Source organism: Corvus kubaryi, unplaced genomic scaffold, assembly GCF_017639235.1.
Source record: "Corvus kubaryi isolate FWS band 111438036 unplaced genomic scaffold, C.kubaryi_AGA036_p1.0 split3-73, whole genome shotgun sequence".
Taxonomy (NCBI): domain Eukaryota; kingdom Metazoa; phylum Chordata; class Aves; order Passeriformes; family Corvidae; genus Corvus; species Corvus kubaryi.
This window is the reverse complement of record NW_024582091.1, coordinates 15,732,538-15,750,623: the sequence shown is the minus strand read 5'-3', so window position 1 is coordinate 15,750,623 and position 18,086 is coordinate 15,732,538. Positions and strand designations below refer to the sequence as shown.

General features: G+C 40.6%; 1 protein-coding gene across 5 annotated transcripts in view; it reads left to right on the top strand.

The window, feature by feature from the left end:
• Nucleotides 1-252: 252 nt before the first annotated feature.
• Nucleotides 253-18,086, top strand: part of LOC121658823 (synaptotagmin binding cytoplasmic RNA interacting protein) — a 26,626-nt gene continuing 8,792 nt past the window's right edge. For 3 of the 5 annotated variants that reach the window (XM_042016145.1, XM_042016143.1, XM_042016142.1), the window contains exons 1-10: nt 254-471; nt 1,776-1,935; nt 2,801-2,919; nt 3,103-3,210; nt 4,959-5,072; nt 5,158-5,334; nt 10,335-10,470; nt 11,203-11,408; nt 16,347-16,496; nt 17,894-18,015. In XM_042016145.1, coding sequence (XP_041872079.1) covers nt 1,788-1,935; nt 2,801-2,919; nt 3,103-3,210; nt 4,959-5,072; nt 5,158-5,334; nt 10,335-10,470; nt 11,203-11,408; nt 16,347-16,496; nt 17,894-18,015 — 1,280 coding nt within the window. In that variant the 5' untranslated portion in view covers nt 254-471; nt 1,776-1,787. Of the gene's footprint in view, nt 472-1,775; nt 1,936-2,800; nt 2,920-3,102; nt 3,211-4,958; nt 5,073-5,157; nt 5,335-10,334; nt 10,471-11,202; nt 11,409-16,346; nt 16,497-17,893; nt 18,016-18,086 lie in introns of all 5 variants that reach the window. The other 2 variants (XM_042016141.1, XM_042016144.1) reach the window with 2 other exon arrangements.

Here is an 18,086-nt window from a genome sequence, read left to right as displayed (position 1 = left end):
AACGCAGGGAGGGAGCAGCGCGCGCCGCTCCGCATGGAAGGCAGAGAGCGCGCGCGTGGGGGGAACGGAGGGGAGGGCGGGCGCGCGCGCGCGGGCGGGGCTCGGCGATATAACCCTTGCGAAGCTGCCCGGGAGACCCCGGGTTTTGGGGCTGCGCCAGCGCGCGCGGCGGCGCCTCCTCCTCCTCCTCCTCCTCTTCTCTTCCCTCTCCCCCCGCTTCGCTCCCGCCCGCCCTCCGCCCGCCCCCCCCCGCGCGGAGTGGAAGGGGCCGGGGCTGGTGCCAGCAGCAGCAGCAGCAGCGGCGTGAGCGCTCGAGCGGCCGCCATTTTACGCCAGCTCCAGCAGCAGCACTGCCCGGACACACCGCCGCGGGAGCGCGGAACGGGGGCAGCGCCTCAGCACGCCGAGCCGCGACCCGCGCCCCGAGAGACCCTTCGCACACGGCGGTTCTCCCCCCGCAGACACACACAGGTCAGGGCGGCCGGGCGCCGGCGGGGTGGGAGCGGGCCGGGTGGCAGAGCAGGCTGAGGCGGCGGAGGGCGGGAGGCGCACGCTGGGGCCCTGCAGCGCTGTGGGGCCGGGGCGCTGCGCTATGGGTGGAGGAGCTGCTGGCGCTGCCTTCGTGGCCGCCGCTGTCGAGGCTCGGGGCGGCCGGGCCGGCGCCCGGCCCCGGGCTGGCGGCAGCGGCGGCTGGGGCACCACCCGAGCCGGGCCGGCGCGGGGCGCGTGGCTCCCGCCTTATTGTCCCGCCGGCCCCGCCGCTCCATTCATTGCCCGTGAGGGGCAGGGGGTAAACCGCGTCCTCGGTGCCCGGCATGTGCGCGGGTAGCGGGGCCGCCCGGGTTCGGCGTGGCCGCGGTCACGTCGAGAGGCGGTGGGCGATGGGCAGCGGTGTTTCCTGGCTGGGAAACGGGGCCTTGCATTGTTCCGGACAGGCGTGTGGCCGGGGGGCGGCGGCGGGGCCGGGAGGCACCGCGAGCTCCCGGCTGGGTGGTGAAATCGGGCCCGGGGTGTTGCAACCCCCTCTCCAGCGGGAATAGGGTGAGAGGTGGGGAATGGCCGGGGCTCGGGGCGGGGGGGAGCCGCTCCTCCCGCGGGAGTGTGGCGGGGAGGGGGGGAAGTCGGTCACTGGAGGAAGTTGTAGGACATCTGAACGCGCGGAGCACGTGTTTCCATCAGGCTCATGGCCGCCGCCGCCGTGGGTGGGTGCGGGCTGGGAAGAGCGCTTTGTTCCTCTCGCTTGCCCGGCCGGCACCGAAGTGGAGGCGGGAAGGGATCCCGGCCGCGCCCGGGGCCTGGAGAGGCGGCGTGCGCTGAGGGGCAGCGAGTTTGCAGCGGGCGGTGGAGGCGGCAGCGAGTGTCAGTGACGGTATCGCGGTGCATGTGGCAGGTTTGCTTGTCCTTCCACCCCCGCTGTTGCCTTTTTGCTCCATTTCTAACTTGTTCAGAGCGTCTTAGGGAGTGTGTTAGAGAGACAGAGAGAGGGGAGGTGAGTCAGTGTCTGTCTGGGTTGTGTAAAACCTGCAGTGAAAGCTACCCCACCCCCCCTAGGCAGTGGTGTTAGGGCTTTCCTTTGTGTTAGTGCTTCTTTTGAGGAATTTCCTGCGTCTTGCAAAACTATTAAAAAAAGTATCAGGGCGGTGATCTGCTATTTTTTATATTTTTTTTTCCATTACTTTCAAAGAACAGAGTAGTGTGTTGCATGTATTGTCACTTGAATTGTTCTACCTGAAGATATATTTAGCTTAATTTTGATGCTTATTGCATTTGAACAGATATCTGGAAACATGGCTACTGAACATGTTAATGGGAATGGTACTGAAGAGCCCATGGATACTTCTGCTGCAGTTACCCATTCTGAGCATTTCCAGACATTGCTTGATGCTGGTTTACCACAGAAAGTTGCTGAAAAACTAGATGAAATTTACGTTGCAGGTAAGATCTAAGACTTGCAAAACCTCACGTAAAATATTTTATTGGATTCTGCTGTCTTTGGGCTAAAATAGCAACTTTTTGTGGTTTCCAAAAGTATGGGAACTGCAGTCTTACCAAAATCTGGATGTTTTACATTCAGTACTTTAATTTGTTGTATTATCTTTCAGAGGAAAGTCCCAGGGTGCTTGGGCTGAGGGGTGGGAAGAAGTATGCAGGTGACCAGAGCAACAGCTGGAATAGGCAACAGATGATTTTTAGGAGGAGCAGGTGATGTGGTCTTTGTGCATTTTTTGCAGTAATTGTAGGTAACCATAAGAATCTAAAGCCTTGGTATGCATCTTCTCATGTAAATTACACTTCCTGACATTGTGTTTGGGCTCATGGCTGCAGAAGTTATGGTGTTGGCTTTTTCGTGTGTGGTAATAGCTAGCATCTTTAAGCTTGATTTTTGGATTGTGGTGGTCATTTATAGTGCTGCAGTTTGTGGTCTTCTAAAAGCGTACCAAGGTACCATTGCTAGGCAAGCTAAGTCAGGCTTTGATAGGTTTTGATCTGAATTTCCTCTGAATTCAGCTTCAGGATATTGTAATTAAACTTGGCCCTTGTAACATCTGGGTTTCACAGAAGTCAAATGAACACATAAATGTAGTAACTTTTATTCTGAATCTTATTTTTTTGGTTTTAGTTAAAGGATTATATACCCTTAAATATTTAACTTCAAAGGAACTAAGTGGTTTTTTAGGCATAGTAACTTACTTTAATCAGTAATTCATTTAGAGGTCACTGGAAGGTGTTAAGGATGTTACATTAGGTTTTACAAAGATTACTGCCCAAATATAATTAGTGATTTTTTTCTCTTCTCTAGGGCTAGTTGCACATAGTGATCTAGATGAAAGAGCTATTGAAGCTTTAAAGGAATTCAATGAAGAAGGTGCACTGGCAGTGCTTCAACAGTTTAAAGACAGTGATCTCTCACACGTTCAGGTAACATTAAGCAATTTGCAATATAATTGTTGAGGGATAAACTGTTAGTTTTCTGGGAAGAGGTCTGTTTGAGTCTCTTCAGTGATCCATGTGTGATAAGTGAAATGAACACTGTATTTGTTCAAGGTAAAATGAGATTCTGGCTTGTCATATTTTCAGAACTGAAGATTATATCTTTTGCAGAACAAAAGTGCCTTTTTATGTGGAGTCATGAAGACATACAGGCAGAGGGAAAAACAGGGGACCAAGGTAGCAGATTCTAGCAAAGGACCAGATGAGGCAAAAATTAAGGTATGTCTGTGAAAATAAAAGTTACAAGGTGTACCTGTTGTTTGTTTTTCTGAGTTGTTGTGATAGTTACCTTGATTGTTTTGGAACTGTGCTTTTCTTAAAAAGGTTATTACAGATTATTTGTCATTGTTGAAAGCTGTCGCTTGCAATTTTGTCTTGCACTTTTTCCTTTTCAAGTAGAAAGTTAATACATTAATTGCTGGAACTGAACATACAAAAGTGAAAAAGATTTCACAGTTTGCTGTATGTCTTACTGAGACAGTTACTCTATTTCACAATTAAAAGTTTGTGCTTGTTAGCATAGTTACTCGAGTTCAAAATGCCTAAGTTCAGCTACTGCTGATTGGTTTTTTGTGTTCTGGTTTCTTTGGTTGTTGTTTCCACTCTGCCCCCTTAGTTCAGATGTAGAGCAACTCCACAATAGGGAGGAGATACCACGTGTCTGAAAAAACAGATTGTAATGGATTTAGGATTTAGCCCGCTTCTTATGACATAATCATTGTGCTCATAAACTGTATCCCAAACTGTTTTAATAAGGGATAAATTATTTTTTTGACCATGTCTGCTGCTAGCAAGAGGCTCCTTTCTCAAGAGTTAGGCAAATAATGATTTATATTAAAATACTGTGATTAGCAACTTCACCAAAGCTTAAGGGAAGGAAAACCATCTAAGTATGTTGTTTAGGTGATGTCGTAAAAAAACCCCAGAGAATCTTTCTTCTTTGATACTTCATGTATAAAGTATAAAATGATCATTACAAATAACTATGTACCCTGTAAAATTAGAAAATCTTTTTTTCTGTTGACTTGGAGGCTGGGATGCCATTAATTATAAGCTAAAAAAAAAACTGGTACAGTGTTTGTCACTGTCACATAAAACAGTAATGTTATGAGGACTTGGTTAATAACTTCAAGTAGCATAGCTTTTACTGCTGATGGCTATAGCATTTAAAATAACTGCAATTTTATAGTTGTGAAATTGCTAATTCTTGACTATAGTTGGTTGTTTAATATGCAGTTTCTTTGTGTGTAGAGTTGATTTGTCTTTGTACAAAATTATTAAGAAAGACTTAATTTCAGAGGAGTTTCTCATATGTTTGCATACTGAATTTCATCTAACATTTTAAATTGGTAGTATGTCTATAGCTATATCTGACTTTATGTATAACTACATGCAGTGGTTGTAGTGAGGGATAGTTGTAGTTGTCCTGGGATCCTGTATAAGCCCACAAGGAATTTGAAGGGAGGGATGATAAGAGAAAGGAAGCAGTACTGCCACTTTAGTAGTTGGATACCTGAGGGAGACTGTGTTCCAGGGGTGTAAGCACTTAAACATGTGTTCTTTAACTTCACACTTATGAGTAATCTCATTAAGTGCAGGGAACTCTTGTGCATAAATGTCTGCAGGATTGGACATGCCAAAACAAGAAGTGGCTCAGACTAAGATCTTCCTAATTAAAGGGAAGCTCACTGTTCTATTACTTGCCCTTTTTTTTTTTTTTTTAATGAAAATGAAGGAATTGGGAAAACTGGATGTGAATCTCTAATATTCTAGCAATGTTTCTTTACCTGATAGTTCTGTTAATTGTTTTGCAAGTTTCTTGTTGAAATACTAGCAGTAGGTTTGTTTGTGGGAGCTTTAAAGCAGTAGTTTAAAAGGAATTAGAGGCATGTCTGTCTGTGAACAAAGTGCACCTAAACTTGCTCAGTTTGTATGTGATTTTAAAAATTTAAGTTTCTTACTTGAAGGCACTGTTGGAGAGAACCGGCTATACTCTTGATGTGACTACTGGACAGAGGAAGTATGGTGGACCTCCTCCAGAGTCTGTATATTCAGGACAACAACCTTCTGTTGGTACAGAGGTAAGAAGGAGGAGATGTTTATGCAGATGTAGACTTATTCATTGGAAATACTTTTTATAAATGGTGCTTTGTATGTCTGTTGTAGATATTTGTGGGCAAGATTCCAAGAGACTTGTTTGAAGATGAACTTGTTCCATTATTTGAGAAAGCTGGACCTATATGGGATCTCCGCTTAATGATGGATCCACTAACTGGTCTAAACAGAGGATATGCTTTTGTCACTTTTTGTACTAAAGAGGCAGCTCAGGAAGCTGTTAAACTGGTAAGTTTTCTTGGATTTTTTTTTTTTTTTTGACAAAGAACACTGGCTTAGAAGCAGTAGTCCTGGTCCTATTGCTTAAGTGGTTAAGGTGAAACTGCCATTGTTAGATTACTTCAAAATGTTCACTAGGTGTTGAATTTATTTCTGCATTGCATATAAATTTTTACTGACTGCTTTAGGGACAGGGGAAAAAAAACACCTGATGGACTGCTGTTTGGTCCAGTTAGATGAGCCTTTATTATGAACCAAAGTTGTATTGGCAGTAGTGACTTCTGAGCTGTCTGCATCTGGATGAGTTCTGGAGAGCAGTGGTGTTGGGGTTGCTGTGGTACAAGGGCAGTGCTGGTCAGGGTTCTGTGCCTCCTGATGTGCTTCTGCACCAGCAGGGGGCCCATGCTGGAAAAGTGCTTCAAAGTCACAGAATTTCATAAGATACTTCAGATGGGGAGAAAATGTCTCTTGGGCATTGAAGATCTGTTCTATTTGCTGCAACGGACAGGAAAACATCATAAATCCTGCCAGTTCAAGGAGCATTTCCTCTGTTTTACACAGAGGTAGGAAATAGTTTGATGTGGGATACTCCTAGTAAGTTTTTCAGGTTTTATGCATGAAGTACCCATCACTAGAAAAGAGGATGGGGAGAAACGCTACCCTAAAGGCACAGCGCCTTTATTTTCCTGGCTAAGTTAAATTTGAATTTTTTGAGCTGGTTACTGCTACACTGATATGGCCAAGGTAGTACTCTGGAGAGTGCTAACCATATGCATTCTGAAGTGTACTGATACTGTATTGCTATACTAGGGTTAACCTACCTTGTTTTGTAGTGAGGTATAGGTTAAACTTAAGGTTTTTTATATTGACATGTAAGGCAGTTGGTAGAGACAAATCAAGCTGAAAATGGCAATTTGTTTTGAGAAAGTACACGAATGTCTGCAAAAGTAGAAGTACAAAACCAATCTGGTGTATGCTGTTTAGCTTTTTAGGTAAGAACAGTTGGTTGCTCCAGTGTGTAGTCAGATATGCTGAGGATAACGCTGCTGTTCTCTTTGTACTTTCATTGTCAACCTAGCTGTTGAGAGAGTGTGTGAACTCTTATGAGTTAAGCTCAAGCGTTAACTCTTAAAACTTAGCAAAAAGGTGAATCAAATCATATAAGTTCTCAGAGGTACCTAGTAAATGAATAAAACAATTTTTCTTCATTTAACTGGATTTTGCTTAAAGGCAGCATGCTCTGAAAAGTCATTCAAGTCATGTTTTCCGGAAAGTAACATCAGATCCTAGCCTCCGTCTTCCACTGAATGATAAAGCAAAGGACCTATTTGGTGTCCCTTTATGTCTGATCTTTGATACTCAGGAAAGAAGCACGCTGTGTTCTGTTTGTCGGTTAAATAGCCACTGAGGGTAATAGCTGAAAAGTGTTGCAGTTGATGGGGCAGTCTCTCAACCTTTATGCTAAACTCTTTGAAATTAGAGTTAGTTTTAAATTGGGTCCTGTGGCATGCCATGCCTCAGTTTTTTTGGAGTGGTTCCAACCATAGTTGACTGGCTAGTTTGGTGTATAAGTTTCCCAAGTTATCTACAAGTGGTTTGCAGGAGTATTAGCAATTTGTGCCTGTTGAGCTCAGTTGAAAATTGTAGGTCTATAACTTGTATTAGTTACACACGCATGGGAGAGACTGCTGAAAGACCTCTTCAACACACTGAGCACTTGGTCCTAGCCATTTTCATAACCTATTATTTTAACAGGTGGTGTTCTTTTTGATACTATCTGTAATCTTTTCATGTGTATACAACTTCCCAGCTTTCTGGACTCTTTAGAATAATGGTTCTTGTGTTATTTCCCATCCTTTTCCAAGAGGCTTTTATTTTTTCAGGACAGTATAGAAAAAAAGAGATTAAAAGTCTCTGCATTGCCTATAGGCTTTTGAGTAATAAGAGACAGCTATGTTTTTGTCAGTACCCAAACTACAGCAGAGAGTAAACTGACCTGTCTTCAGGCTCTTGGAGTTGGTGTAAGATATTTTGCATACAACACGTGTTTGTGTGGCTGCTGTATGTATCTCCACAGTCTGTGTAACAACTTAATGTAAAGCTCAACTAAAATTTTGGGATACGCTTAGTGTTGACTTACTTTGTTTGTTAACAAGAAGTCGTCTTGCGGTTTAAAAGGTAGAAGTCTTGATTTTGTTAATGTATATGCATTTTTAAGCCACTTAAAATTAATTACTGTTCATATCTGTAATTCTTCTCAGTATCAGGCCATAGTATCACTCCATTTTTGTCTTAAGCATAGCCAGAACTGTTTCAAACACATTTTAGGGAATTCTCTCCTTTTTTTATGACCAGTACTTAATTCAGTGTGGTTAACCCTTGCTGGTTAAGTAGAAATGGCAACCCAGATGTTCACACAAGCATTCACTATCAAAGTATGATTTTTTTCATACTTTCAGTATTTTTTCCCCTGGTAACATGTTTACTTTGCTTTATACTGTTTAGGAATTAAAACTTCAGTTGTATTCTTTTGCACACATGTTCAATTCTCCTTCCTATTTCATAAGAAGTTGCTAGAGTTAAGTTTTTCAAAATATTTCTATGTGAATAAGGTCACTGTAGATATGTACAGAACACATATTTTTGAGACGAAGCTTGTAGGAAAACATACTATTGAAGCATTCAGTGTATTTTTGACTAGAGCAGGTGTAAGCTTGATCAAAGTAGGAGTACAGGTGAGTTACTCAGATATGCCACTTAAGCAGTTTGCCGACTATGCACAGAGATACAGCTTGCCATTTGCTCCTGGAAATAAACTAAAATTGGTGGTGAAAATTTAAGTTAGTAAAGTGACAAGACAGACCTTCTGCATACTTTGACTTGTTAGTGACTAAGTTCTTACAGAAGTCAGCAAGAAAAAATAAACTATTACATTGTCTAGAGGGTGGCAATATCTCTGCTACTGACTTTGGACACTGATTCCATGGTGACAGGAGGGGGAAGCAGTGTGCTGACACAGTTAATTTGGTAGCCTGACTGTTTTGGCACTTCACCCAGATCATGATCTGAGCCTTTTATGTCTAATCTAAGTTTGCAGATGGTATGCAAACTTTTTACCTAAAAATCACCAACTTGATGTTCAAGAACACCTGACTGAAGACTGTTTTCTCTGTGTTAAGGGAAACACGCAGTGAAAAATAGCAGTTAATACATTGTAAGATGAAAAAACTACTAGAAACCACTGTCAGTGGAACTGCAATATCATAGCACATATTAATTTTACTTTGTTAATTTTACTCTCATACAACATACTGCGTTGTATGAGAGGTTCTTTTGGGATTAGATGTGTAGCCAAACGTTGGTGTTGGACTTCAGCAGAACAGTTGGATAATACTTTTTATTATCCATATAGAATAGAATATTTCATTTGGAAGGGACCTGCAGCCATCACCTGGTCCATCTGCCTGACCACTTCATGGCTGACCAAAATTGTTGCTGTCATCTTGATCATCAAGGGCATTGTCCAGATGCCTCTCTTAGGCACTGACAGCTTTGGGACATTGACCACCTCTTTAGGAAGCCTGTTCCAGTGTTTGACCACCCTCTCAGTAAAAAAAGTTTCCTAATGTAAGGAAATGTTTCCTAGTGTACAGTTCAGTTAATAAAGAATCACTTTCACAGACTAATAAACTGTCAGCTTCTTTAAAAGTGTTTATTTAAAAGATTTTCTTTTTAGCTACTATAATCTGTCTCTTCATTAATGTTTATGTCTATTAGCGATGATAATATATATACAGTTTTCTATGCAGCTACTGCAGCTCCTACTGCGGTTTACTAATTTAAAATCAACTATTCCTCTGCCACATGGGCAACAGATACGGAGATAGAAGTCTTTTGTTGTCGTCTATGATTTGAGATGTAATTTGTTGGGAAGATGTCACTCCAGGTCCTTTTCACATGTACAGTTAACCTTTTGGCTCACTTTTGGTGCAGTTACCTAGCTTAGAAAATTTTCGGTGATGGAGTTTTTGTTTGCCCAAGATAAATATAAATAAACATCTTCTCCTGGATTTTGTTGCACAAAAAGCATGCTGGAGTGGAGGATAACTTGCTTATGTAGTAAGATTTACCACCAAGCACAAAATAAATCATAGAATATGTAGCTAGATGAATTTTAAAAATCTGTCCTGCTACTTGGCAATAAGATGTTGAATTTTCTTAGCTGAAGGACTGTCTGTTGCAAGGCTTCCAGTTGGAAATGGGTTGATGTACCAGCAGTTTACCTCCCTGCTGCTTATTTAGATGATGCATGTCTGTGTCTGCATGTTTTGTCAACAGATGTCTACAGTAGTACTTTTTTTTTCCTCCTTAAACTGCTAACTTGTTCATGGTATCTTCTAAATGTTACTGGAGAAGCATTTGAACAGAAGTCTTACGATCCTTTCAAGTCAATAGAAAGTTGTTCTTGCTGTTGCGTCTCTTTACATGTGCGTAATCTTCATGCTTTGGAAAGTATTTGCCAATTGCTCTTGCACATTTTGTGGAGAAGACCTGATCATGACTCTCTTTCTTTTGTTAGCTGTAGAATTTCAGAAGGGAATCTGATGTTAATTGCAACTCATGTCTTGTATTACACACAAATCAAGAATTTATAGATAAAGCCTATAGAGGAACTTGTGGGTTTTTTTCTGCACGATTGTGAAGGGAGAAGCCTTGACCTTGATGACTTGGTTCTGTATGAAAAAGTCTCTAAAGAAAAAAAAGTATTGAGAGGCTTGAACAAGAAGGGAAGAATAATTGTTGGCTGAAATTTTGTAAGGAGATACCTTAGAAAACATGGATATACTTCAGAGTAGGTGAATATGCATCATAAAAATGTGTTAAGCTGCAAAAATGTAATGTATTGCCCTATGCTGGGTTTTCCAAAGTTAAGTATTTGGTATGCTGCTGTTGAAGGAGAGCGAAAATTGTTTGTAACTGATGATTGTCCGATAATTTTTTTCTTGCAGTACAACAACCATGAAATTCGTTCTGGAAAACACATTGGTGTATGCATCTCTGTTGCCAATAATAGGCTTTTTGTTGGCTCTATTCCTAAGAGTAAAACCAAGGAGCAAATTGTTGAAGAATTCAGCAAAGTAACAGGTGAGCTAGTAACTAGGTTTTGTAGAGCTGGGAAGTGTCAAACATGGTGAGCTCTCTTCACCACCTTTTGGCTTAGAGCTGAATGATGATGAAACCAAACCAAGACCACTCGGCGTTTATCTCAGCTTTATGTGTTGGGGTTTGTTTGGGTTTTTCAAAACTTTTGTTTGCTAAGGGCTGAGATATTTGTAATTAGACTACATGGGTGGTTCCAAGTTCTACCTGTAGAAAAAGTGTGTAATGTTTAAAAAAGCTGTTCAAAGAAATTTGAATTAAAAGTTTAATAATTTCAGTACTAATGGATGTTTTAAAACTTCTCAAGGCAAAACTGAAGCAAGTTGAAGAATGTAACTGGTTCTGTGCTTTAGAATTCTTAAAATTTAAGGATCTCTTTTTGATAACATATGAACTTGCAAAGGTAATGGTTGATGACTTTCTCTGTTACTGAATGATAGACTTCAGGTTCTTTGGAGCAATAAACTTTTTAGGTATTGAAGTCATGCAACTTTTATCTCTTGTTTTAGACATGCATGGAAAAAACACACACTGATAAGTGTTGCAACTTAGGGGTTTAAGAGGAGAATTGACAAAGCAAAACTTCTGGCTGCCCCCAACTCTCCTCCATTCAGTTAGAGAAAGGGTGTTCTTCCACAGCTACAAAGACAACCCATACTTCAGAAATCAAATCAATGGACTGAAAGCATAACAAATAAATATTTTATTTCATTTCAGAGGGTCTTACAGATGTCATATTGTATCATCAGCCTGATGACAAGAAGAAGAACCGGGGTTTCTGCTTTCTTGAATATGAAGATCACAAAACTGCTGCTCAGGCCAGACGTAGGTTAATGAGCGGCAAAGTGAAAGTCTGGGGAAATGTTGTTACAGTGGAATGGGCTGACCCTATAGAAGATCCAGATCCTGAAGTCATGGCAAAGGTAATAAAGCTGTAAGGGGACCATAGTACATTTAAAGTGCTGCGTTCCAAATAAGGTATTTCCTGGCATTAGCCTAAGATTAACAACCTTCGGCCTTCTTGACAGAAATATTGTAGGTGAGATAATAAAAAATGAATATACTCTAGAAATTACGTGGATTTAAAAAGTCTATATGGCCTTTCATTATTTTGTGTTCCCAAGGCTGAATAGTGAATGTAATTCTTGCCAAAATGACACATAGGATGATGTAGTTAATTTTTTACCTGGAAGTGATGGTGGTGACTCCTAGAGTTAAAATGATTTTGTACCCTAGTATTTGGAAGGGCAGAAATCGAGATATCATCGCAGAACAAATCTTAATTCTTTTTAAACCTGGAATTTGATCACTTCAGCATTAGAACATGTCGGTGTTCAAATGTATTTTCAAAGTTGCCATTAGCAGTTAATTCTGAGAAGTTAGGCAATTGGCTTGTATTTGGAACTCTGTAGGTGTTTTTAGTTTGGGTGAGTTAATTCCTTTAAATACCTAGACTGGCGATATTTTGGACTTTGAATATTGAGGTGAAACTGAAGTCTGGACTGTAAACATTTTGAAGTATGTTGTAGCAGTTGTTTTATGTATGTGTGTGGTATCTTGCCAGAAACAAACTACCTGATTTTTTTTTTCCCCATCAGATATTGCCCAACTTTGTCTTTTTCAGTTGTGTTGTGTAGCTGAGTTGTTTAATGGAAACTAGCTAGCCCATATCCTTATCTCTTTCTCTTTGCTTGCTTTTCGTCTGTGCTTTTACTCTCATCTGAGACACGTCACTTGCTGGAGTCCTACTTTGATGGACCTAGTAAGATAGCTTGGCTGGGATCTCCTCTTTGGTGAGCCATAAGGGAAAAGGGTTGGGGTGGGGGCTCATTTTAGGGAAAAAGCTGCTTTTGTAATACAGGTATTACAGAAGCTTTTGGACTATCGTGTCTGCAGACTTTATTTTTCTTGCCCAGCACGATAGACTGTCAGCAGCGGGGAAGGAGTCTTGCAGGTCAAATTTGTGGAAGGTGGCACTTCCTAAATATGGCAGCCTGTATGTTCAGTTTCTTGGCTCAAAAGAGAAGAGACGTAATCCACCAAACTGTTGAAATAATGAGCAGGAATTTCTGCTGATAGAATAGATGGAAAGGGAATGACAGGGGACATAATCAAGCATTTCTCCTAAGTAAGTTTACAGATGTACAGAGTGAAAAGCTAAAGAAATGAAAGCTTGATTGTGGTTTGCCCTATTTATTGTACAGTTTTTTGAATGTGTTAATACCTTGTATTGTTTTGTATTTGAAATGGGACATGAAAAGAGAAGAAACATGGAAATGAAGGGAAGAAATGTAAAAAACATGGAGAAAATCAACTTGCATACTTTGTGCCCCATGCCAAAGATAGGACATGGAGCTTGGGTTGAAGATGTATGGAAAAGCAAGGCTCTATGAATAAGAATACTGAGAAAGTAGGGAACATCGGGCTTGTGTCTGAAGACAGAAACTGAGATGATCGTTGGTGTCTGACCTTCCTCATTGGCTGTGTCCCTTAGTTTATTCTTGCAACAAGGAAAGTCTCCACTCCAGTCTTTCTTGGCCACCTACTGTACTTGTGGGGAAACGGACTTTACCTGGCACTTTTCTAAGTGTAAGGTTTACTTTCTGTTATTACTGTCTTTCTCCTAAGAGAAAGAGCAGCGGAGCTGCTGTTGCAGTCAGTAATCTCCTGGTTGTGAGCTGCAGGTTGGTGTCATTGCTTCTTACTACTGTCAATCCAGAGCAAAGGGAAAGCTATTGACCCGTGTCATCCTGCACATTGCTATGGAAGAAGGCTCTGGAGGAAACTGTGACTAGGAAGAGTAGGTTGTTTTTATCAGAATAATCATCTGATCATCAGTTTTCTTGTCAAAATTGCTAGAAGAGCAAGTCCGTAAGAGCAAGCTGTAAGGAATACAAATTCACATATGTAGTCAGAAGGTGAACAGTGTTCCAAATCTTGCAGAAGCGGCGTGTCATTTCATCGTTACACAGACACCTACTAATTTAAATTTCTGAAATGTCTATGCGAGTCTTTTTTCCTTTGTCCTTCTGATAAAATGTTGTGGAGAGTCCTGTATGGGTAAATACTTATCATTTAAATGGGCTGTTACCTTAAATATGAAGTAGCTTAAGCATGATGAGGGATGAAGCTAGATTCTCAAGCTAGGTGTATGTGCTACAGGAGATTAGTGCTTGTACTAACATATCAGAGTATAATTGGTTAAGGTATTGGCTTCTGGTCCAAGGTGAACTTTCCAATTTCACAAGCAGCTGTGTTGATAGTTTAATTTCTCCTAAGTGTCATTTTGTTTCCTCTTTCACCTGTAGTCTAGCTAAATTTATTAATGTTTTACTTGATTTCTGTAGGATGGCTGAGGCTGCAGAGGACGTTCTGGAGTGGCAGGTTAAGCAGCTAAATAAAGTCTTATGCTTGTGGCTGTCTGGCAGATTACAGGACAAGAGACAGGGCTAGTAACCCTTGGAGAATGTGGCCTGAAGTGTTTGTGCTGTAGGTAAGAGGAGGAAAAGGAGCAGATCCCAGAAGTTTTGGGAGTCTAATCTTAAACAGTTTTTTAAATGTGAGTTCTGCCTTTAAAACAAAATGCTGGTGCTGGGTATATTGCTTGTTAGGAGTATTCATGCATTCTTGGGGTAATAATCTGTGAGCTTTAATGAAGAGGACGTTTTTTTCCTTCCCTCCTTTTGTAGCTAGTTTAAGTGAAGTAAAAATGGGTTCATCTTCTCTCAACCTATGCTTTAACCTGCTTAATAGCTTTTACATCATCTGACTCATAACATGAGCAAAGGTGTTAAAAAATTTCAGCTGTTAGAGATTAATGGATTTGTCTGCAGTGCGAAAATTTAAATTAGTTGCTTTTTTATTTCTTTAAAAACACTATGTTAGTTCATCTTGTTAAAAATAGTGGTTGTTCTGTCTAGTTTTTTCAGTCATCATGGATTTATTAGGCTACTTAGGTTCCTTGTGAGGTTCTAGTTTTCATCCTTTTCTAAAGAACAAGAATATGGAATGTTTGTTTAAAACTTACTGGTTTCAGACCCATTGATTACATCACAAAACTTCCTGTAATTCATTTCCATGGAATAAGGTCAAGGTAGCAGTTAGGGTATTTTACTAAAAATGGTTATTACATATGGGTTACAATAAATAAAGGTTGCTCTTACCATCAAGACATGTAGGAGAAGCTTAATACATAATAGGAAACAGCTTTCCTTGTGGAGTTGGCTATGACTTATGATCTCCTGAGAATCAGCAGGCGTAACTATTGCCAAAGTCTAGAATTGGTACACTGGGTTAGATTCACAGTCTGTAGTATCCCTTCTTCCAAATTCTGCATCCCATCCTAGTTCAGCTAGTGAGTGAGACAGATTTATGGAAGTCTGTCCTGTTTTTTTTTTTTTTACTTAATTACATAGCAGTTCTTTGAAAAAGGGTGTCTTGAGTTTATTGAATTCCTGTATGTGGTGGGAGTAGAGTACAGCTCTGCTTCAGAAATGGAAGCATACTTTCCTTGGTCCTTTCACACCTTGTGTTATTTGTGTTGACCTTCAGGGTCGAGAGTCAGTGCTGCCATGTGCAGTGTTCACTTGATGTCATCAGCTAATTTGAAACCGGTAGGAGCAGAGGGGTATAAGCAGAAGCGGCAGGTCTTGCAGCTGACTGGCAGCTGCTTTGTAGGCAGGTAAGACTGTGAGCATTCCTTGGCAGTAGGAGGTGATTAAACTGTCAGAGCATGATGCCAGCATGTGGAAGGAGCTCTTCTCAACAAGTTGAAGAGTCTTGTAAATTGTGAGAACACATGGATGACATCAGGTAAACATGCTCATGTCCAGTCACTGAGTGCAGCCTCAGCATGGACACAAGGATGAATCTTTCAATACTGTTGAGTCACTAATAGGTGATTGCTGGTTTCCAGTGTATGTTGTCTGCTATGTTAAATAAGGGTTTAGTTTAAGCCTTTGTCAGACTGCTCTAAATTTTCCTTTATCCTATGCAGTTGGTGATTGATGAAACTCTATATTGATGATTTAGCCATGTCAGGCAGTTAATAGGGCATATATCAACAGTTGGATGATTACCTGCCTTTCTGATTTTAGAAGCTGCGAAAGAGTCTTTGTGTAGCTTAGGAGCCGTATTGCGTGCTTTAGCAAGCCAGGGGAGGGAATAAACTTCCAGAGTTACTTGGAGGTGACTCTTCCTCAAGGGAATAGCACAGTTTGACTTTTGATAAAGTTGAAGGGTGACTGGCCAGTGTCAGCCTTAGTATCCTCCTCTGTCTGCACTTCTGTCTTTTAGCTTCAGGTCACTGAGTGCCCCTCAGGCAAGCACAGTCCTGACATTAGATGTTTGGTGTAGCTATAATGTAGGAACCACAAGTTAAGCAGCTTGAAAGCTGCAGGCCTGTCACCTCTGACCTAGATATTCCAGTGATGACTGTTCTGCAAATAACTGAGCAAAAACCTGTCTAAACAATTAAATGTTTTGATAAGTTAATTGTTTTGTGTGTAACCAATTCTGGTTACCTTCTTTCAAGTTTGATGGTGTTCTGGGTTGAAGATTACTGCTGCTAGGATCCTTTTAAACACTAACACAAATTGGATGGGCTTTTAGGATGCTAATACCTACGTAATTATGTTTGATAACAGATTGAAAATTTCTGTCAGGGAATTTTGGTGCTAACTCATGCTGTATGACTATTTAAATGTACATATTCATATACACGTATATAAAATGCTGTGCAGAAAATGTAATGATGTTTTCAGTACTGCCAATAGCAGTAACTTGCAAAGCTTCATTTTTTTTCATTTTCTAATTTTGAAATTAGATCATACTCCTAAGTCCTTTTTTTTAATCCCCCTTAGGTGAAAGTTTTGTTTGTACGCAATCTTGCCAATACTGTAACAGAGGAGATTCTAGAAAAGGCCTTCAGTCAATTTGGAAAGCTAGAACGAGTGAAGAAGCTAAAAGACTATGCTTTCATTCATTTTGATGAACGGGATGGTGCTGTAAAGGTAAGTGAAGAGGACTGTAACTGTGTGTGTGTGTTGTAAGTAGTGTTGTTAGAAGCTGTATGCCTCTTCTAACTTGAGAAAAAGCTTTGTCTGGAGAAATGGTAACACATTATCACTGATAACTTTGTCCTCTCTGGGTGTCTCCTAGGATGATGCAATTCTAGCTTGAAAAGTGGATCTTAAATACACCTATCCTAAGTAATTCTTCTGATGAGCTTTTAAGATAATCATGTTGTTACCATTTGAAACTCAACTGCCAGAAGTTGAATGACTCTTCTCACCAAATTATTGGTAGAAATCTAAAGCAGTTTCTCTAGGGCAGGTGATAAAATCTTAGGTAATGTTTTTATTTATTTTTCCAGGAATAAACACTTTGTTTTGGTTTGGTTTGGTTTTTTTGTTTGGTTTTTTTTTTTGTTTTGGTTTGGTTTGGTTTGTTTTGAGGGGTGCTGGACAATTTAGTAATTGTCATTCCTGGATTTTGCTAGCCCGGTCTTGATGTCATCTCTTGTTAGGAAGGGAAAGTGTAATTCCCCTCCTGCCTGTAGTGTATCCATTTTTTTTTATGTTCTGTGGGCGGATGCAGGATACAGGGGGATTCAGTTTTTCTTAAATATCCATATGCCTTAAAGCAGATGCTTAGGAAGATGATGGAAAGAGTCTTAGTAAGATATATATCCTGTCAAGATTTAGCTATGTAGAGTCCCTAAAAGTGGTAGAATCTTTAGGATTCCTCTGCTCAAAATTAACTTGTAGCAATAATTGTGGCCCATGGGAATTGTACATGGAAGGGAGGGTAGGAGAGGAGTTGATGGTTTGCTGTTTGTTTTGCATTTGTTGTGAGGAGAGGGTTGGGGGGGAGGAGGTGTGGATTTGGCGGGGAGCTGGAGGTTTTTGTGTTTTGTTTATTTGCTTTTTCCTTGTGATCAGAATGACTCTTTTAATTTTTGGCTTCTGGTTGAAAAAGAAAGTGATATTTATTACAAGTAAAATGAACGAATAGAAGAATTTATTGAGCTCTAGCTTTAGTACTGTTTGCATGTGTGCTGACATTAGGAATTTATTCATGGGTTACAAAATGTGCACTTCAGAGGACAATTCTGTCACTTCATTAATTGTAACAGCTTGCAAAGACTGAAGCCTGTTTCCAGTTTTGAGGGGAAGATTTCTAAACTGATAAACGAAGTCCTGGGTTTGAGAGCCAAGTTCAGAAGAAATGCATAACTGGAACCCATGATGCTATGCTGTCTGGTTGTTTAAATTTTTGATTTTTAGCTTTATATTGTTATTTTAGCTCTGGATAACAAATTGAAAAATGCATATTCTAAAAGATAGAATAAAATTAATAACTTCAGATACGCTTGGAAGTATATTTAAAGTCTGGTTAATTTCTTCAGGCAATGGAAGAAATGAATGGCAAAGATTTAGAGGGAGAAAACATTGAAATTGTTTTTGCTAAGCCACCAGATCAAAAAAGGAAAGAACGGAAAGCTCAGAGACAAGCGGCTAAAAATCAGATGTAAGTGTAAATGCATGTAGTTATGTTGTATTACTTCTGAAAGATGTGTACACTCCTACCAAATTAGAACA